Source organism: Notothenia rossii, assembly GCF_949606895.1.
Source record: "Notothenia rossii genome assembly, chromosome: 7".
Classification (NCBI taxonomy): Eukaryota; Metazoa; Chordata; class Actinopteri; order Perciformes; family Nototheniidae; genus Notothenia; species Notothenia rossii.
The window spans coordinates 4,134,548-4,156,763 of NC_136905.1; the positions used below are offsets into that span (position 1 = coordinate 4,134,548).

At 41.5% G+C, this 22,216-nt stretch overlaps 3 protein-coding genes across 3 annotated transcripts in view; 1 reads left to right on the plus strand and 2 right to left on the minus strand.

Moving 5' to 3' along the window:
* LOC307012812 (uncharacterized protein) overlaps positions 1 to 22,216 on the plus strand; it is a 197,646-nt gene that overhangs the window by 162,814 nt on the left and 12,616 nt on the right. The gene's annotated exons all lie outside the window — the stretch shown is intronic.
* Positions 5,556 to 22,216, minus strand: part of LOC307012826 (C-type lectin domain family 12 member B-like) — an 85,685-nt gene continuing 69,024 nt past the window's right edge. The window contains exon 8 of the mRNA XM_079640018.1: positions 5,556 to 6,492. Within this exon, the coding sequence (XP_079496144.1) occupies positions 6,354 to 6,492 (139 nt within the window). The 3' untranslated portion in view covers positions 5,556 to 6,353. The remainder of the gene's footprint in view (positions 6,493 to 22,216) is intronic.
* Positions 6,561 to 20,739, minus strand: LOC307013415 (C-type lectin domain family 12 member B-like; the record flags this gene model as incomplete). Its single annotated transcript, XM_079640812.1, has 8 exons — positions 20,642 to 20,739; positions 19,736 to 19,798; positions 18,547 to 18,609; positions 16,855 to 16,917; positions 9,095 to 9,190; positions 7,067 to 7,342; positions 6,815 to 6,978; positions 6,561 to 6,680 (listed from the first exon to the last, which is right to left on the minus strand). The coding sequence occupies exons 1-8, from the start codon at positions 20,712 to 20,714 to the stop codon at positions 6,561 to 6,563; spliced, it is 918 nt and encodes a 305-aa protein (XP_079496938.1). The 5' UTR covers positions 20,715 to 20,739.

Here is a 22,216-nt window from a genome sequence, read left to right on the forward strand (position 1 = left end):
GCACCGGTTGAAAGAGTGCACATCGGCTACAGTTTTGGTTGAACCGGGTTGAACTCGCGATGCATCGATTGCGTAGCGTCTTTGCATCGGTAAAAAAACGATTCATTCATATAAAATCCCCTCATCTTGTCAACGCTCATCAGAGACGATCTTTGATATTTGCTTCGCCACTACGGAGAACGAGAGTCTCAGTTATCAACACACACGGAAGTTGAGGAGAAAGAGAACCACAGCGCACCGAAAAATACCTACAAATCAAACGTTTGGCAACACTTCGGATTGTTCAAGAAAGACGGTGTAATAGTCATTTATGCTATATAGTTGACCGCAGGTCATGGAGAGTAATAAGGTATCCGTAGACCTTTGTATGAGGTATCTTTATTACTTAACAGGTCTACAGCCATGATACATAGATCCGTCCTAGATGCGGACTTGCATACACACAGTATCACTCCGCAGCCGCACCCCATCAGTAACGTCCTGATGGTATATGTGCGCGGCACTATTACTACAGACGGTCAACTTGAAAAATCACTCGCAAATTGTTAACGATGCCGAGCCGCTTTAAAGTACACAAGTAGTACGAGGAACTTAGCGACGCACATAAAGAGGCGACGTGGGGTCTGCGGCTGAAAAGAGAAACCTGAAAGTGAGACATATGAGTTAAATCACTCAGTGAGGTGTTCTGTCAGAGAGAGGTGTTTAGCTTACAGCAGCCTGTGACGGCCAATAATAATTTAAATGTCTTCCTTAGTGTAAGCAGTTATGAAATACCTGTTTGTGAAAGGTTATTTGTTTTCTTTATTGTTCAGATAGAAACCACTGCTTTCTGCTCACTGGTGAGTTAGCCTCTGAGTGTTAAGCACATCAGGCTGGCAGCTGTATGGGCATTGCTCTATGGTAGCTGTTATTTGCACATTGTTAATCATGAGCAATGCATCCTTACATTGTTTAACTGTGAAGTGTTATACAATTGTACTCTGGAGAGCTTTTAAAGGTAACAAAATAAACGGCATGATGGGACGTGCAGTACCAAATATGTAAAGCACTTTTTTGTTAATGTAAGATTTGCTGAATATAAGGAATAAAACAAAAATCCTCTGTCGTACCATATTGAAGTATCATTATTTTTGCATCGTGTTGAATCGCATCGTATCGCCCCGAATCGCATAATGTTGAATCAAATCGTATCGAACTGTATCGCAACAGGGATGAATCGTATCGTATCGCATTGCCTGGTGTTTCAAAGGTATCGTTAATGTATCGTATCGTGGCAACGTATCGAGGCAACGTATCGAGATGCGCATCGCATCGGCCTCAGTGATGGAGATGCACATCCCTAGTGCTTACACTTACTGCAGTGCATCCTATGTTGTTATATTTCATGTATATTGTCCGCTATGTAGAGGTCAAAATATTATTGTTCTTATACTATGAACCAGCATTGAAGACAGTCGGTGTGTGTGTCTTACTCTGTCCTCTCTTCATCAGCTTCCTGGTTAGCAGCAGCACGGCCATCACCAAGGCAAATGTAAAAATAAGACCAGCAATCGTATATGGTACACTTCCTGCAGGGCAAGCACCACGTTAGAAAAGAGAGACTTTAAATGGATGGGTTTCTGAACCACGGATCAGCTTTTTATTCTCGCAAGGATCCTGGAGGGGGCCTGGGAGTACGCTTATCCAGTCTACATGTGTTTTGTAGACTTGGAGAAGGCGTATGACCGGGTTCCCAGGGAGTTACTGTGGGATGTGCTGCGGGAGTATGGGGTGAGGGGGTCTCTACTCAGGGCCATCCAATCTCTGTACTCCCAAAGTGAGAGCTGTGTCCGGGTCCTCGGCAGTAAGTCGGACCCATTTCAGGTGAGGGTTGGCCTCCGCCAAGGCTGCGCTTTGTCACCAATCCTGTTAGTAATATACATGGATCGGATTTCGAGGCGTAGTCGTGGGGGGGGGGGGGGGGGGGGTCTGCAGTTCGGTGGACTAAGGATTGCACCACTGCTTTTTGCAGATGATGTGGTTCCAGTGGCGGTTCTACAGGGTGGCAGCTGCCACCTCAGAAAAATGCCTTGCCACCCCAGCTGCCACCCCAGTTGGCAGCTTTGTTTTGAAGGAAAAGTTGTGGCTCATCGGGCATTTATGAGAGAAAATCTCTAATTTCCGAGTGCAAGTGAATGCAGCACAAGACGCGCCTTGTAACCCCTCCCCCGGCCCTGGCGCGAGCCTGGAAATATGATTGGCGGCGATTTCCTTTGAACGAGGGGACAGCGCAAAACGAGAAGCATTTCGGATCCAAGTAGACGGAAGGAATGAGGTATTTGCGGTCTACAATGACAGAGAAGAGCCTGTCAAGTTTGGATGCAAGACAAGTTTATTTATATAGCACTTTTCTATACGCGACAATTCAAAGTGCTTTACAAAACAAATTAAAATACTTTTTAGGAATACATACAGTAAAAACACATATATAATGGCATTTTACAACAGGCATTACAAAGCAAACATAATAAAAATAATAAAAGATAAACACCACAGGTATACAATACATGTTTAAAAGGCATAATGTAGTGCGAATATGAGCAGCTCAATTAAAAGCAGCGGCAAAGAGATATGTTTTTAGTCTCGATTTAAAAATAGTAAGCGTTTCTGCAGACGTGCATGATTTGGGTAGTTTGTTCCAGATTGTCGGGGCATAACAGCTAAATGCTGCCTCTCCATCTTTTGGTTTTACTCTCGGAACCGATAGAAGATCCGTCCCAGAAGACCTGAGGCACCTTGATGGCTCGTAATTATGTAGGAGTTCAACAATATACTTTGGTCCTAAACCATGTAATGATTTAAAAACTAGCAATAGTAGCCTACTTTAAAATCAATTATTTGGCCGACACGAAGCCAATGTAAAGATTTCAGAACCGGACTGATGTGATCCACTCTTTTAATGTTAGTGAGGACACGTGCAGCAGCGTTCTGAATAAGCTGCAGCTTTCTGATGGATTTTTTTTTCAGCCCTGTGAATACACTATTGCAGTAGTCGAGTCTACTAAAGATAAAAGCATGGACAAGCTTTTCTAAGTCCTGTTGTGACATTAGTTTTTTAATCCTCGATATGTTCTTCAGGCTGTACTCAGCATTGAATCAAAATGCACCATAGCTTTTAATCTTAATAAGTTTGTGAGGCGTTTTGCTGAGCAAGATGGTAATCGCCACATTCAGCTGTTATAGGCATGCCAACTTGATGCTCTGCTCACGGATGAGTCGATGAGCATAATAAACTGTTAAGATGATGACCTTACGTGTGTAAATATATATATATTTTTTGTTTTAAGTCCTGAGAAAGTCAAATAAGACGGTGTGTAAAACTTCACTGCCCAGCCAAAAAAAAGTAACCACTTTGATTTAACGAGGCCAGTAGGTAAGGGCTTTCCACTGGAAAATAACTTACTGCAGCGATGTTTATGTTTTTGCTGAATACACGTTTAGTAACCCTAACTGATGCAGTTAGTCACTTCTTTAATGTTTGTTCTTTCTAATGTAAAGTCAAGGTTGTAACTGTTTGCAATGAAGTTGTGCGGCGCTGGACTGTTCTTTTGATTCTTTTGATATATGATAGTAATTACTTGTCTTTCAAATTTGAAGGAGGGTGAGCAAGCATCTTGAGGAACATTCATCATTAACTCTTCCAAAAAATATAGTTTTTTTAATAATAACACTGAATATGTGAATCATAACAGTGATTGACTGCTAATACCATATTAATTTAGACAAACATCGACGAGACAGTTAATTAATATAGTTATTGCAGCAGTCTGCATAGATTTGGTACCCCTGCTGGTCTCAGAGTGACACAAACTCATTCAGTTATTGTTCAGTTAAAATTCATTAAAACCCTCGATGGTACGCACTGTGATGCCATTTGGGCAAAAAATGTTTGGAGTGTTTTTTTGTCATATAATAGAACAAATAAACATAATCTAAAGAAATTTTAAATAAATAATTATTTGGGGGTACTTTTTGGGGTGTGATGCCTGGAGGCAATACTGTACCATAATGGTAAGTTATGAAAAAAATAATAATAATAATACATGGGACTTTTATAGCACTTTTCATGAAACTCAAAGACGCTTTGACAGAGAATTAAGAAAAGACAACAAAAAAAAACAAAGAAATACAAAAAGAGATAAACAAAACAGAAAATCGGGGTGGAGGGGGGGGGGGTCAGTGGTTGAATGCAGTGTTGAACAGGTGGGTTTTGAATGCTGTTTTGAATGCTGTGAGGGAGGAAGAATCTCTGATGGGTTGGGGTTGAAAAGAGAGTTATTGTTTCAAATTGGAACAAAATGTATTTAAAAACACATGGAAAATACTAAATAGCCTCAACAGGTTAAATTGCATGCCAATTAAAATGTGAAAATCGTTATTTTTTATATTTTAACAAGATTACATGTCTGAATGTTGCCTGCAGGCAATATTGTACCATTGTGAAACAACCTTTAGGAATAAATACGCAAAGAGCCTAGGCATCTTTCATCAAACTTTATTTTGCCATTTGACAAAATAGACTCAGTATTGTGGAAGTTCATGAAGCAGTTCTTGTCAGCAGTGAAGCACGGGTACGTGACACACTTTGATCACTGCACTTTCACCCTTACAGCCAGGGTGTTTGCACCGGCCCTTTTTCTCCACCCACACAGGCCAATGGTCAGTGTGGTCTTGATGCACCTTTATTACATTTAGCCTGTTGTGGAAACATTTCTTGATCAAATTGATATGAAACAAATGAGACAAACATCGCTGTGACACTGGTGTCACATCGGGACTTTAACCCTAAACTTCCACAGTAAACCCTGGAGTGAAATATATGCACAATTAGATATATGATTATGATCTGCTCAGTTAATTTAGCTGATTCAATTATATTTAGTTAATATATTCTTTATTCTTCAAAGAATGTTCAAACTAATTTAAACCATCATCCTCATAAATAAGAGTTATTTGACCATTTAAGCCCAATGTGACATATATGTCACATTTCAGATATTTGACAATAGGGGGGTTACTATGTGGTCTATTTAGTCTAAATTATGTTCCCCTTAATTTTCCCAAAAGCAGAAATGGGTCCGCGTTCTTATGGGTTAAGTTGAGGTGTCTGTTGCCTACCACTGGGCTTGTTTGATGGTCAGAAACAGAACAACAGCCAAACATATTTTGACTTTAATGTAAAACCAGGAAAAAACACTGGAGCTTCATTTGATAAAGACAAAATACACAATATGATGCTTCCTCAGAGACCTTGACACACCAATCCCACAACCCCAATGTTTGGCTGTCGATCAGCGTTTGTCACCTTAGTTTTTGCAGTTTTTCATTCGATTCAATTCCACTTCCTGTCCCTCTCTGAAACTCTGCTGGTGCTGATGTTGACAGAGTGACTGAATATTGAGGCCTGATCTCCTTCTATCTTATTTTCATCCAAATGGTTGCACCATGAATAAGATTGTTTCTCCAGACTTGATTAAAGCACTGATGTTTTCAAGAAAAACACAAAAACAACAATGTGTGGCAGCACATTTATTCACTGGTGACAACAGAGTTAAACAAGACATTGCTCATAGATAAAAATACAGATAGATACAAATCATCCATAAACTGTGCATCATCAGAATAGCATCAGGGACAGTTTCATCCCACTGGCCAGAAGACTATTAAACACCTGAGCTTGCACTATTTCTATCTGTATTGTTTTTTATATGTATTTCTTATGTCTTGTTAATTTCACTGTTAAGGAACCTGAGATCACATTTTGTTTATACTTTACATAATTACACCGTAGTTTCTAAATGTCATGACAATAAACCTTTGAATCTTGAATCTTAAAAATAGTTATTTATCAGACTCTGGAACATTGTATTGAGAACAAGTGATGCAGCGCCCTCTGCTGGCCGGCAGAAGCAATACAATCAAATGGTCCAGAGTCTTTTCAATAATCTGCAGAGTTTAAGCGTTGCATCTCTAAAACAACAGAATAACATTATTCACACAAAACAGTATAACTATTTGAACCATCCATAACTAATAAAAACACCATCACAATGTTAAAGAAATACATATTTGCATTAATTTATCAAGCTCCATAGAAATTAGGTCAAACTAAAAGCACATCGATTTTAAAATAATCCACATTATGAGTTAACTTTTGTGTTTTGTTGTTTGTATCGAGTTTGTGAAACGTTTCTGGAATTACTGTTTTATCCTTTTTTTGTTTAATATTTTTGTTTTGAAATTGTTTTTACTCACAAGTAATTCATCTTCTTTTCAAAGAGTTTCCAGTAACCTTCTTAGTATGACTGCTTTGTTTAAACAGAGAGAGTTAAAGCCTTCTTCTGACAGATCCATCGTCGTTTCTCACCACAGCGCACTGATACCCACTTGTTTCTGCTCACGACAGAGATTGCACAGTGACCGTCAGCAGAATCAGGACGATCTATCCAGGAGCTGAGGAGAGAAAATGATGTTTAGAAAAAGGCTGAATTTATTATTCAAAGTGTTTAGTAATGAATCTCTTACCTTTCAGTCAGATCACTTCCATTCACCCACTTCCATTTCTCATCTTCAAATCTCAAACCAATCCAGTATCCGTTAGTTCTTGAACTCAATGGGCTGTATTCCTTGATGATGACGTTCTGACAACAGAGAAACAGATATCAGGTATTTACACCGTATAAGTTAATAAACACATAATGACCTAAAGACCCAAAGTGTGCTCAGACCTAAAAACACAACTACTTTCTTAATTGCATCATATTAATGGGTTTACCTTTTCAGCAGGAGTATGTGCAACAGCAAGATATGAATTCTTTCCTTTGCAGTCTTCTTGAGCTTCTTCCCAGGTTTTTCGATCAGCAGGCTGAGGGTCATTATACGCATAGCAGCTGGGCTCAGTGAGTAACCAGCCGTCCTGACAAGGTCGACACTTATCATCTGAAACAACAGAGTCCAAACAATCAACATCATGCCTGCCTTTTGAAAATATTGTAATTGTGACCTAATATAGAGGATCTGAACATACCGTCATAGCAGTAGGAAGCGATGCTCCACTGAGCTCGACTTACGTTGAGCTCATTCCAGTTTGTTGTCATGTTTTGTATTTGCTGGTTCAAGTTGATATTCTGGGTCTCCAGCTCCTGGACTCTTGCAGACAGGTTTTTTTCGTTGCCCAACTGGTCCTCCAGATTCTTGTTGTCCCTCGTCAAGTTTGCATTTTCTAAGCTGAGTTTTGTGTTGATTGCCCGTAGAGTTGAGTTTTCTTTTAACTGGTTTGGATCACTCTCATGAATTAATGTAACTGCAAAATGAGAAATCAGCTTCTTTTATAATCAAGGTTATATTGCAATTTAGATTTTTGTCTATTTGCCTCTTTTGGAAGCTTTTTCCTATCAGTCTCACTTTAGGTTTTCCGGTCTTTAGACTCAAACTAAAAATGTCTCAGTCCGTCTCAAAGTGTTCTGACTTCTCCAATTCTCAGACCCATTTATATTTCACATTGTCTGAAACTGCTTGTCACTGTGGTTTGATGACAACATTACTAAGAGAGGAGTGACATGGGGAAGTCTTCAAGCCACACATTTTGTGAAATAGCAAGCGCTGGTGGGTAGAGTGTGGGATAAACTCAGAACTTCAGAGGCTCAGTAACATGAAAGACACATGACATTTGTTAATAGATTGAGATTAGATAGACTTTCATTGTTGTTTGGGTCTGATCATATGATTTGTTAAGAATAAGAGAAATATAGAATATCTCTTGACTCATCTTCTAATTATTTGTATGCATACTTGTCTGTATTTCCCACTATAGGAAATATCTATATAGGAATATAGGAAAGTCTCAAACAAAGCGATGTGTTCATCCACATGAACGGCTTCTTGATTGATAATTTTGCTTAAGTTGGGAAAACAAGCACAATACATTAATGGATGCTACCTCCATGTTGGCCTCCAGAAATAAGTCATCATTGCACCATTCTGTTAATAATAATAATAATAATAATAATAATAATAATAATAATAATAATAATACATTTGATTGATATAGCACACTTTAAACACAACGTCATCTCAATGTGCTTCACAAAGCCATAAGGAAAAAATATTAAAAATAAATAAAAATAAAATGATATCTAAAGGAGCATATTGAATAAAATATGGTAATATGAAAAATAAAAGGTTAAGAGCATCATTTTTTTTTAAAAAGAAATTAAAAAAGAAAGGACGGTCAGTAAAATGCGGTGTGGAACGGGTGGGTCTTGAGGCATTTCCTAACAACTGAGAGCGATGCCGAGGTCCGTATGTTCTCTGGAAGCTGATTCCACAGACGTGGACCCAGGGAGGAGAAAGCACGGTTTCCCATGGTGACCAGTTTTGTCCGCGGGACAGCCAGGAGATTGGAGCTGTCTGACCTGAGTGTGCGTATGGGAATGTTTTCTGGTTAGCAGTTCCTGTAGGTAGGTGGGGCCAGTGTGGTTGATGGCGTTGAAGACCATTAGAGGACTTTGTAGTTGATCCGGTGTGCTACAGGGAGCCAGTGGAGTGAGTGAAGGATGGGGGTGATGTGCTCTGATTTGCGTGTTTTTGTGAGTATCCGGGCGGCACAGTTTTGTACATATTGTAGTCTCTGAGTGGTTCTTTTGGAATGCCTGCACGCAGAGAATTGCAGTAATCAATGCGGGAGGTGATGAAGGCATGGACCAGTTGTTCTGCATCCGGTTTGGTGAGGGAGTGTCGCATTTTGGAGATGTTCCTCAGGTGGTAGTGTGAGGCTTGGCAGACCGTCTTTATGTGTGCTTGGAATGAAAGGGATGAGTCCAGTTTCAAACCTACTCGTTACGAGTGGGGAGAGGGGAATGGAGTGGCCATTGATGCTGATATGAGGGATATCAGTTTTTTAGACGCTCATAATAATACTTTCTACACCGTCATACTGTGGCATGTACATGACTGATATCAAATGGTGTAAACAGATAAAACAGCTGCTACTATTCCTAATGGATTGTCTCATGTCTAAGTGTGAGATAATGCACTTCCTGTTTTGTGTACTTACTGTAGACGCAGACTCCGATGATGCCACCGAGCAGAATGACACAGAGAATCCCCAAACAACAAGCCAAGTGCTTAAAGCGCCGATGTCCTGCTGAGTCTAAACAACACAAATGAATCACATTAACTTTCCAAATGAAGATTGGTACCTGTCAAAGTGTCAGTCTCTTTAGTACAGATATTGAGTCACTTTTCAACTAGGACAGTATACAGTATGGTAAATGCAGATGGATCTTCTTTTTTTTTTGAGAGTAAAAGGTAAAAGACAGGAAAGGATACCAAGTTGATTTGACTAACTCAGATGCTTGAACCTTATATCAGTCAGTCAAACTTTATGGAATACAGTTCAGAACAAAGGAGTACATTTGGTCCCCTATCACTTACATTGTATGAGAAATGGCCTAAATGAACAAAAGGAGTGATATGGACAGCGAAAGATTATTCAAATATTTAAACAGACACCTGACTGTTGTTAAAGGGCTGGCTTAAAATAAGTACTTTTTTGTAAGTTTAAACAAGTCAACAATGATTTGAAGAAGAAGAAGATATAATTTATGAATCCCTTACAGGGACATTTCTTTCTTTTTGACACTGTCAGGGTGAGTGAAGCAGGCAGGACCCAAATGCAGATTTCACAGATAATACCTTTATTTCAAGGCTAAACTAGAACAAACAGACCACTACCCCGTGAACACAGTCATAGACAAACAAGGAACTAACCAAGACAGACATAAAAACCGGAACTTAAATACACACAAGACTAATCAAAGAAACAAGAGACAGGTGAGGAGGGAGGAGAAAACACAGGGGCACAAGGTGAACACAATCAGGTAATCAGACAGGAGGGAAAACAGACAGAAAGCAACAGGCAAGACAGGGGGTGAACACTTTTCAAAATAAAACAGGAAACCAAAGACAGAAAAAGACAAGACAAAACAAAACACAGAGGCCGTTTCTCAATCGTGAGGATACTGGCTTGGTAGTCGCATACTTCCAAGTCACTTCCTTTAGAAACGAAGCAAGTATACTTCCAAGCCACGGCTTCGGAAAACAAAGAAGAATGGTACAGGCTAACAAGTGTGCCACTCTCTCTAACGGTTTCAACATAAACTGTACCGAAAATAAATACCTCACGATTGTTTGTAGATGTAGGTGCATTAATAAACAAGGCAAATCAGGCTGTGTCTCAACGCCGTGTATTCACATTAAGCAGGTAATCATACAACTGGGGTAGAGTCACGTGAGGCAGATATATATATAACACAGGCACAATACGTCCACAGGGTGGAGCTGCAACCTAGCCTAAACCATTCTGTAACATCTCCCTTCCTTTTGTTAAGTAACAACACAGGATCAATACTGCCATTAAACTGTTGACCTTTAAACAGAACATTAATCAAATGATTTCAACAACAAATAGTGCACCTAGCAAAGACACTTCAATAATAGCTGGATCAGAACACATCAGCAATAAACTCAGAACAATCAATCACATTTGTTTTACAATCTCTCCACTTCCTTCCTTTTTTTTTTTCTTTTTTTTTAAATCTTTATCGTCCATGTGTGTTTGAGTGCGCACAGTCCAAGTGTGTGTGTGTGAGTGCGTGTGTGTGTCCTAGAGATCAAGTCTGTCAGGAGGTCTAATCAGCCGTCCGCTCCGGGAGAAGGCCCGGCCCTGTAACTCACGGCATGGTGTACCCCCAGTCTGCGGGGAAGACCGCGACGACCTCGGGGGTGATGGCCTTGGAGACTCCTCGGGGACGCAGACGACCTCTCTGGCGCTCCCCCCACTCGCAGGCTGCTCCGGGGCCGATTCTGGGAGAACTGACGGCTGGAGAAGGGCCGCCTCTGCTGGTCGAAGATCAACCCTGTTGCGCCGATACGTGGTCCCCTCCACACCGACCAGATAGGACCGGAGTCCCAACTGCTGAAGGCACACACCTCTCCTCCATCGGCCTGTCCTGTCTCCTGGGAGCGGCTTCATCCGTATGGGCTGGCCGACATTCAGCTCCGGCAGATCCTTGGCAGATCTGTCATATGTCAGCTTTGCTGCTTGATGTTTCACTTTCAGCTTGTCAGGAACACCCGTGACGACCTGAGGCACCAGTAGCTGGTCGGCCACAGGGAGAAGGGTTCTCAGTCTCCGCGACATAAGCCGCTGTGCTGGGCTGCAATGCATACCCTCAGTGGGCGTATTTCTCCAATGCAATATGGCCCTCCAGGGGTCCTCTTTGGCACGGTCTGCCCTTCTGCACAGGCTCTTTACAATTTTCACTGCTGACTCCGCTTTGCCATTAGCCTTTGGGTGCCTCGGTGAGGACATGACATGCTCAAAACCCCACTCTCTCGCAAACGCCCGGAACTCTCCACCGGCAAACTGGCCTCCACCATCAGAAATGGCCCTGTCTGGGACACCGTAGCGTGCAAACTGTGCCTTGCATCTACGGATCGTGTTGTCCGCTGATAGGTCAGGGAGCAGGTCGATCTCCCAAAAGTCAGAATAATGGTCCACCACGAGCAAGAAGTTCTGTGCTGCGTAGCTGTACAGATCCATGCTTACTAGCTGCCAGGGACGTGTGGGGAGCGGGTGTGACATCATAGTCTCTTTCTGTTGTTCGTGTGCATACTCATTGCACACAGAGCACTTTTGCACATAATCCTTGACTTCCCCTTGCATACCGGGCCAGTAAAGTGTATCACGGGCCTGCCTGTAGCACGCCTCGCCCCCCACGTGGTTGTAGTGGATCCGTCTCAGCATTTCCGGGCGCATAGCTTTTGGAATGATGACGCGCTGACTCCTGAAGAGCACGCCATCCTGTGCACTTATCTCATCTCTGACGGCCCAGTAGTCCCTGACGGCTACAGGGGTCTCCTCTTTGTGTCCTGGCCATCCCTCCAGCACGACAGACTTAAGTTTTTGAAGACACACATCCTCCTCAGTGTGTGTCCGAATCTGTGCCAGGCGTTGGCTGCTGACATTTAAATAGTCTGCCTGCTGAATGGCCGCCGTGTCACACTGCTCCTGCTGCATGCTGCAGACCATTTCACGTTGGTACAGTGTGTCTGTTCTCTGTGGCGGGGTGGTGGCTCTGCTGAGCGTGTCACTTATGTACATCTCAGGGCCTGGCTTGTATACCACCGCAAGGCAGTAATTCTGAAGTGTGAGGAGCATGCTCTGAAGGCGCTTTGGCGCACTGAGGATGGGCTTGGTGAAGATGGACACCAGTGGGCGGTGGTCGGTCTCTGCAGTCACATCACCCCTCCCATATAGATAGTAGTGGAAGCGTTGGCAGGCGAATACGATGCTCAGGCACTCCTTTTCAATCTGTGCATAATTTTGCTCTGTTTGGGTCAATGCCCGGGAGGCGAATGCGACAGGCTGTCCCCCTTGAAGCAAGCAGCAGCCCAGACCCGCCTGACTGGAGTCGCTCTGTACGGTGACTGGCTTGCGGACGTCATAGTACCTTAGGACTGGCACCGCCGTGACCAGTGCCTTGATTTCCTTCATGGCGGCATCATGTTTGGGCAGCCAGTGCCACATCACATCCTTGTCCAGCAGTCTCCTCAGCGGCTCACATACCGCTGACAAGCGTGGCATGAATCTGGACAGATAGTTCACAAATCCGACACACCGCTGGACCCCTTTTGCGTCTGTGGGGTTTGGCATGTCCAGCACCGCCCTGACTTTGTCAGGGTCAGCCTTGAGGCCCTCCGCGGACAGTATGTGGCCGTGGAAGCGGACCTCTTTCACTCGGAACTGCAGCTTTTTCAGGCCCAGTCTCAGCTTTACTTCCCTGCATCTGTCCATCAGAGCGATGAGGTTTGTGTCATGGTCGCGATTGGCCTCATCCTCTGTGTCCCCACAGCCGACTACAAGGATGTCATCAGCTATGGGCTCAATCCCTGTCAAGCCAGCCAGCAGCTCATGCTGCTTCCTTTGATACAGCTCCGGGGCAACTGACACACCGAAAGGAAGTTTCAGCCAGCGTTTCCTACCCCACGGTGTCCAGAATGTTGTCATCAGGCTGCTTTCTTCATCCAAGCGGCACTGCAGGAATGCATCACGTGCATCCACCAGGGTGAATATACGTGCCTTTGGCAGCTTATACAACACGTCATCTAAAGTGGGCATAAGGTAGTGGGACCGTTTCAGAGCACGGTTGAGATGCTTCGGGTCAATGCATAGTCTCAATTTGTCTGGCTTTTTTACTATGACTAGATTGCTAATCCAGTCCGTGGGTTGAGTGACTGTGGTCAAGTGTCCCTCCTCTTCATATCGATCAAGCTGAGCCTTAACAGCTGCCTTGAGGGCCACTGGAACGTTCCTGGGAGCACACTGCACCGGTGTCACAGTGCTGTCCAGCTCAAAGTGAATATCACCAGGCAGAGACTCAACAGGGCTGGTGAACACGTCGTGGTAGGTGCTGACAAGACACTCCTTGGTCAGGTCTCCCTTCCTGCAGTGCTCCACCTTATTCAGCTCCTCAGGAATGGTGAAGCGTATCAGACCAAGTCTCTCACATGTCTCACCCGAAAGCAAGGGCCTCTGGCCAGTATGCACGATCTCAAAGTCCAGTCTGTGCGTCTTACCCCTAATGATGCATTGTGTGCTGTACACACCTAATGAGCTCATCCACTCACTGTTGTATAGTTTTAATCTGGTGAGACTCTTCAGAAGAGGCGTTCTAGACGCCAGTCTCGTCTTGTCCTTGATGCTCATCACATTGCAAGTGGCTCCAGAGTCGAGCTGGCACCTCTGAACCCCACTTTGCAGTGGCAGGTTGACAAACCACTTTTTACCTTGAGTGTTCACAGCCCCCACGCTCTCCGCTGTGTACACGTCTCTCTCATCGCTGTCCTCCAGTTCCCCTGGCAACGGGTCATCCACAGCATTCAACTGGCGTGCCTGCTGGCCTCTTTTCATGCATACTTTTGCAAAATGGTTAGCAGTGCCACACGAGCGGCACGATTTACCAAAAGCAGGGCACAGGTCCCGCCCACGCTTGTGCCGTGTGCCACAGTACTTGCATTCGCCAGCGTCTCTCATGCTCTGTGGTTGTGCAGATGTGTTGGTGGACTCGGATGGCCTGCTGGCAGACCTCCGTCCATATCGCTGTCCTTGTGTGGCATTAACGCTGTCTCCAGGTCCAGAGCTGCCCAGTGACATGGTTTTTAACTTGCTGTCCATGACCTCGGCTGCACGGCAAATTTTAATGGCCTCGTCCAATTTAAGGTCCTTTTCCCTTAGTAAACGACGTCTAGCACCCTCGTCAGTTATCCCGAGAACAAGCCTGTCCCTTATGAGGTCATCTTTTAAAGCTCCGTATTCACAAGAGGCAGCCTTTTCCCTCAGCCTGGTAGCAAACGCATCCAAGAGCTCTCCATCCTCTTGTTTAAGGTTGCCAAAAACGTACCTCTCAAAGATTACGTTCTTTGCGGGCGTGAAGTATTGCTCCAGTGCCACCAGTATATCACCCGCATCCTTTTGTTGGTCCGCGGTGAGTCCCAGGTTGTGTTTGTAAACATGGCGGCAGTCGTTCCCCATTAGCCTCCTTAGCGCAGCCGCTTGTACCGGCTTTTCTTTCTCGCTGAGCCCGGTCGCAAGCAGATAATCCTCAAATTCTGCTCGAAAGCTCACCCAGTTGCCGTGGATGTCCCCCGCCATCTTCATAGGCTCCGGAGGTGGGATGCTGGATGCCATTGTTCCAACGTGACGCTAATGCTAACAGGCTAACTGAAACTGCTAAACCTCACCAAAACAAATAAATGCACGCCGTCTCAGCGACGGACAGTAGCATGCAATCCACAGCTGGGTCCTATTTGAGCTTCTGACACCATGTTTGTAGATGTAGGTGCATTAATAAACAAGGCAAATCAGGCTGTGTCTCAACGCCGTGTATTCACATTAAGCAGGTAATCATACAACTGGGGTAGAGTCACGTGAGGCAGATATATATATAACACAGGCACAATACGTCCACAGGGTGGAGCTGCAACCTAGCCTAAACCATTCTGTAACAACGATGTCTATCTAATTATGAACTTGCTCTACTTTCACGGAACACATTTTTGGTGATAACAAATGCAACAAAGTCACATATTTACCAACACATGTTCTACGCCACTACATACTTACATTTAAATGTGTGCTGTGCTGCATCGGTTCAGCCATTCTCCGCAAGGGTCTTTGAAATTGGTCCGTGCGCAAAGCATTGTGGGGATTTGAAGGACGCGAAGTCTACCCATGTGCAGCCTCGTAATTACCCCCAAACCAAGGACGTGGCCTCGGTGGAATTCCAAGTATGCTGGAGATTGGAACAGTCCTTCGGCGAAACTCGATTACGTAGTATCCTTGAAATATTGGCTTGGAAGCCAGTTTCCTCGCGATTGAGAAACGGCCACACAGATCGTGACAGACATTATCAGTGTTGGGCAAGTTACTTTTAAAAAGTAACTAGTAATAGTTATAGTTACTGCTCTCAAAAACTAACTAGTTACTTTATTAGTTACTAAATTATTAAAGTAACTCGTAACAAGTTACTTAACATTACATTAAAAATAATAACAATACAATTGAAAATGAAATGCTTTCACTGGTATTTTGCTGACTAGTTCTCTGAAGGCAACAGACTCGACCGTTGCGATGGGCAGCATGTCCTCAACAACATACCTGGCAATCAATCTGTTTAGTTGACTCTGGGTGATATGTGGCGATTTAAAAAAAATCGTTTTTTGGCTATTTAGATGGTGTTGCTCCATCTGACTCACTGCCGGTGGTTGAGACGGTGGGGTCTTTGGCGACTAGTTTTCTAGCCCCATGTACATTACTTAGGTTCTTCAGGAGATTGGCATTGCTGTTTTTCGATGTGGACAATGCGATCTGTCCTGCACACAGTTTACATTTTACCGTAATATTTTTATCCCCACAAATTGAAAATAGTGGTTATATTTCCAAGTTGCAAATGCGCTGCTCCTCTCGCTGATACTTGCATCTGCCATTGTGTGTGTGTGTGCTGGTGGTGAGCGTTGCCGTGTGTGTGTGTGTGTGTGTGTGTTAGCATACATCCATGGTTAGCATTAGCAAGTGTTCGTGTGTGTATTTTCCCCATAAGGCAAGACCCGCCCAACTCTGTTTCTGATTGGCTTACCCTGAAATGTTGCCCCACATTAACCAATCATCACTCCTCTCTGGTTACTTTCAGTTTTCCATGGTGCTGTGAGAGGACATCGCTGTATTCGCCTGTAAGTTATCCGCAGGGAGATTCGGTTCAGTTCCATCACATAATGTAACGCACCCATTTAAATCACAGTAACTATAACTGCGTTACTTAATGGGAATATGTAACTAGTAACGCTATTAGTTACCACAACAAGTAGTTGTGTTACAGTAACTTTGTAAAGCGTTAGTCCCAACACTGGACATTATAGACTTGTGCATACTTTGATTAGAAACTTATTTTTTGATATGTCAAAAATAAACGGGGGATAAGACAGCGCAGCTTCGTACGTGGGACCATCATTTTTGTATTAGACCAGAATGCCCCGTCTGCAAAACGTTGACATTTGTCACACTGCACACTCCCAACTTTGTAGAGCTTTGTTAGAGTGCTAGGGTTACTGACAAAACACCTACAGATATAAAGTTTAGAACAGTTCTTGTGAACTTGTTCCCTTTTAATAATAGTTATAATGGTAAAGTAGTGGTAGTAGTGGTAGAACTCCCAGTTGCAGTAACACCTGAATGCATTTTTTAATACAACTTACCCTCGTTCTTGCTTTCGTTCTGCACCTTCACGTTATCGTACACAGTTTCCTCCCCTCTTTTTGCTGAAAGGTCAAAGGAAATGCTCAGGTTTTTTTGTGAACAAATGAAAACGACTTTAAAAGGCTGCTTTAATTGTTTGATATGGAGGAAAATATTTTTTACGATGATTGATTTATTGCAAAAATGCAAAGTTTTTCCTCAAGTGCATTAAAATGGACAGCTTCAAAATGATGAGATTGTCTTTCAGGTATTGTATCATGATGTTTAAAAATGGAAACAACATGATACGGGAAACTCTCAACAGATAATTATCTCACTTCGCAATTTCCTCACTGGTTTTAAATAGATGTGTTTGTGATGATATATCTCCCCAAACAACAAGCCAAGTGCTGAAACCGCCGTTGTCCTGCTGAGTCTTAACAACAACAATGAATAATATTAATTGACCAAATGAAGATTGGTACCTTTCAAAGTTACAGTCTCTTTAGTAAAGATATTGTGTCACTTTTCAACTGGGACAGTATACAGTATGGTAAGTGTTCCAGTGAGAGTTACGGTAGGTCTTGAGTATTAGTCACTCTAACATTATTGCAGTACAACACAACAGTTCAATCTCAAAATAACCGTTCACAAGAGATTTCCTAAAAACGAGCCTCATATCTAGTCTGATTCATTCACAGTTTTTAACACGTTAATAACGTTGCAGATAAAACCTCCGTAAAAAGCAACAAAACCACTTGATGAAGTTTAGTAAAAGGCAGTGGTAGAATGTTACTGAATACATTTAATCAAACTGTACTTAAGGGCAAATTTGAGGTACTTTACTTTACTTGAGTATTTTCTTTTCATGCCACTGTATGATTTAACACAACTACAATTCAAAGGTATCATATATCTCACTCCACTACATTTATAGTAAGTTAATTATTGAGATGCATTATTCTTTTTTAAATATGTGTTGTTATAAATATGAACAGATGGACGATAAGACAAACTACATAATAAATAAACTTAATTGGCATCTGTACACATTTATGTTTATTTAATTTAATTAGAACAATATTTGTGGGTGTTTTTTATGTAATTTTAAACTTGTCTGTGTCGGGTATAAGTAGAGTTTGCTTTTTATACTTACTTAATTTTACTCAAGTAATATTTTCAATGCTGTATTTCTACTTGTAATGGATACAATGGTAACGGTACTTTTACTAAAGGAGCTGAATACTTTCTTCAACCCTGGTAAAAGATCAAGGTTTGGCTTAAAATAAGTACTTTTTTGTCACTTAAAACAAGTCAACAATGATTTGAAGCAGAAGAAGATATACTTTATGAATCCCTCACAGGGACATTTGCTTCTTTTTTACATTATAGACTTGTGCATACTTTGATTAGAAACTCCTTTTTTGATATGTCAAAAATAAACGGGGGATAAGATAGCTTCGTACGTGGGACCATAATTTATTCATTAGACCAGAATGCCCCGTCTGCAAAACGTTGACATTTGTCACACTGCACACTCCCAACTTTGTACGGCTTTGTTAGAGTGCTGGTTGACAAAGCACCTACAGATATAAAGTTTAGAACAGTTCTGGTGAACTTGTTCCCTTTTAATGATAGTTATAATGGTAAAGTAGTAGTGGTAGTACTCCCAGTTGCAGTAACACCTGAATGCTTTTTTTAATACAACTTACCCTCGTTCTTTGTTTCGTTCTGCACCTTCACCTCATCGTACACAGTTTCCTCCCCTGTTTTTGCTGAAAGGTCAAAGGAAATGCACATGCTCAGGTCTTTTAGTGAATAAATGGACTTTTAAAGGCTGCTTTAATTGTTTCTATATAGCAGAACAATTGCCTTACGATGATTGAATAATTGCAAAAATGCAAAGTATTTTCCTCAAGTGCATTAAAATGGGCGGCTTCAAAATGATGAGATTGTCTTTCAGGTATTGTATCATGGTGTTTAAAAATGGAAACAACATGATACGGGAAACTCTCAACAGATAATTATCTCACTTCGCAATTTCCTCACTGGTTTTAAATAGATGTGTTCGTGATGATATATCTCCCCAAACAACAAGGCAAGTGCTGAAACCGCCGTTGTCCTGCTGAGTCTTAACAACAACAATGAATAATATTAATTGACCAAATGAAGATTGGTACCTTTCAAAGTTACAGTCTCTTTAGTAAAGATATTGTGTCACTTTTCAACAAGGACAAGATACAGTATGGTAAGTGTTCCAGTGAGAGTTACCGTAGGTCTTGAGTATTAGTCACTCTAACATTATTGCAGTTCAACACAAAAGTTCAATCTCAAAATAACCGTTCGCAAGAGATTTCCTAAAAACGAGCCTCATATCTAGTCTGATTCATTCACAGTTTTTAACACGTTAATAACGTTGCAGATAAAACCTCCGTAAAAAGCAACAGAACCACTTGATAAAGTTTAGTAAAAGGCAGTGGTAGAATGTTACTGAATACATTTAATCAAACTGTACTTAAGGGCACATTTGAGGTACTTTACTTTACTTGGGTATTTTCTTTTCATGCCACTGTATGATTTAACTCAACTACAATTCAAATGTATCATATATCTCACTCCAATACATTTATAGTAAGTTAATTATTCAGATGCATTATTATTCAAAACATATCATGTGTTGTTATAAATATGAACAGATGGACAATAAGACAAACTAGATCATAAAGAAACTTAATTGGCATCTGCACATATTTATGTTTATTTAATTTAATTAGAACCGTTATTTGGGTGTTTTTTCTTTAATTTAACTTGTTCCCTTTTAAGGATAGTTATAATGGTAAAGTAGTAGTGGTTGTACTCCCAGTTGCAGTAACACCTGAATGTTTTTTTAATACAACTTACCCTCGTTCTTTGTTTCGTTCTGCACCTTCACCTCATCGTACACAGTTTCCTCCCCTCTTTTTTCTGAAAGGTCAAAGGAAATGCACATGCTCAGGTTTTCTTTGTGAATAAATGAGAAGGACTTTAAAAGGCTGTTTTCATAGTTTGATATAGCAGATTAATTGCCTTACGATGATTGATTTATTGCAGAAATGCAGTTTTTTCCATTAAAATGGGCAGCTTCGAAATGATGCGATTGTGTTTCAGGTATTGTATCATGCCATTAAAAATGGAAACGACATGATACGGGAAACTCTCAACAGATAATTCGCAATTTCCTCACTGGTTTTAAATAGATGTGTTCGTGATGATATACCTCCAGTGTGAGTCGCTAAATTAAAATTAAAATACCCAACAAATGCCCATCAGTTTGAATCTTTAAGTTAAAGAAATATGAATTGAAGTTAAACTGAAATAGGATGAGGTGTTCAAAGGTTTCAAACTACTCTAGATTTAAAAGTGTTTTCTCAACGTAGTAAACATGAATAAAGAAGGCTTATTTCTACCAAAGATGTGCATTGATGAACCAAGAAAACTCATATTATTAAAACCTAGATGCACGACTGCTATGGTGAGTTTTCTTGGTTCATTTGTAGTGAAAAGTTTACACTCAACATGTGGTTTTGAAAAACATCAATTCAAATGTGCTGGGTTCGTTAAAAATCTATTCTGCACCCACACTAAACAAATACAAAAACTATCATTTGCAGATTTGTCATGTTTCTGGTTTCACAGTTAAATTACAGGACATTAAAAACAGCAACTTACTTTGGATTGATATTCAACATTGCATTGATCACATTAACAAAGAGGCTCTGATTCAAAATCATCAGCAGGAAGTTAAAGTTGTTAAATAACTAAACTTACCCGCAGGTGGAGGATTGCTGCCGGCTTTGAACACACCCGAAGCGTAGTTCACCTCCTCCTCTCCCTCCGCCATCACTACAGCCGCTCTGTTGAGTGCTCTCTGACTCGTAGACGGAGAAGTCTCTGGACATCGAACAAGGAGAACAGGTAGTGTCCTCTCTTCTGTTGAAGTCTATCTCTCAGCCTTCAAACTAACCACTTCTGCTTTTGGTCGAGAAGTTCATTTGCATCGCGTGACGTGACTGAACTTGGACCGTAGAAATAAATAGTGTGTTCTTGTTTTATGGAAATGTACACACACACACACACACACACACACACACACACACACACACACACACACACACACACACACACACACACACACACACACACACACACACACACACACACACACACACCATGTATATATCACTTCAGGGGACATTACATTGACTTACATGCATTTCCTGGAGACTTATCCTAACCTTAACCATAACCAACACATGCCTAACCCTAACCCTAACCCTAATCCCAAACCTAACCAAGTCTTCACCCTAAAATGAATGATTCCCCTCATGGGGACCTCCAATTTGTCCCTATCTATTGCACGTCTGTCCGTCCTGGGAGAGGGATCCCTCCTCTGTTGCTCTCCCTGAGGTTTCTCCCATGTTCCCCTTTAAACTGTGGGGTTTCTCTGGAAGTGTTTCCTTGTACGATGTGAGGGTCTAAGGACAGAGGGTGTTGTATTGTCATACTGATATTCTATACACACTGTGAAGTCCACTGAGACAAATGTAACATTTGTGATATTGGGCTATATAAATAAACATTGATTGATTGATTGATTGATTGATTGATTGATTGATTGATTGATTGAAATGTAATGCATATAAGTTGAAACACTCTGAAAACAGAGAGAGACAAATAGCCCCCTGCTGATCATGCCTAACAGAAACACTTAAATGTAAGACACAGCCAAAGGTTTTTCTTCCATGATGTCCATGTTGACTATCTGTTGGTCTTCTGTGTTACTAAAAGCATGTATCGTGTAAAAACAATGATGCTGTTTATCTTTGTATCTAGTTTTGCAAGCATGCAAATTAATGTAATCTCCGTGTCAGCAACATGCTGATGATGAGTGTATGTCCAATGACAAAGAAAGCCCCAATGTTCCTGCAAACCAGTTAAACAAGTTATTGCTTTACAGGAGTAGAAACAGTATTAAAAACAATAAAATAATCAGAGCTTTGGGGAATGTAGATCCGTCAGACTTGGGTACAGCATTTGTGTTAAAAATATAAATGTGCTTGTATGAAACATACAGGTCACTATCACCTTGCAGCTGAACTGTCAATACCCCAAAACATATTCTGGTAACACTTTATATTAAGTTACACAAATTAACCATCAACTAGTTGTTAATTAACATGCATATTAGCAGTATATTGGCTCTTTATTAGTCATTATAAAACACGTATTAATGCCTTATTCTACATGACCATATTCTACAAGTAATAAGCCATTAGTTGAGAGTTTTTCCTCAATAACCCTCTAATTAGTGCTGATTTATTGCAAGTAAGGAAGTTGGTGTAC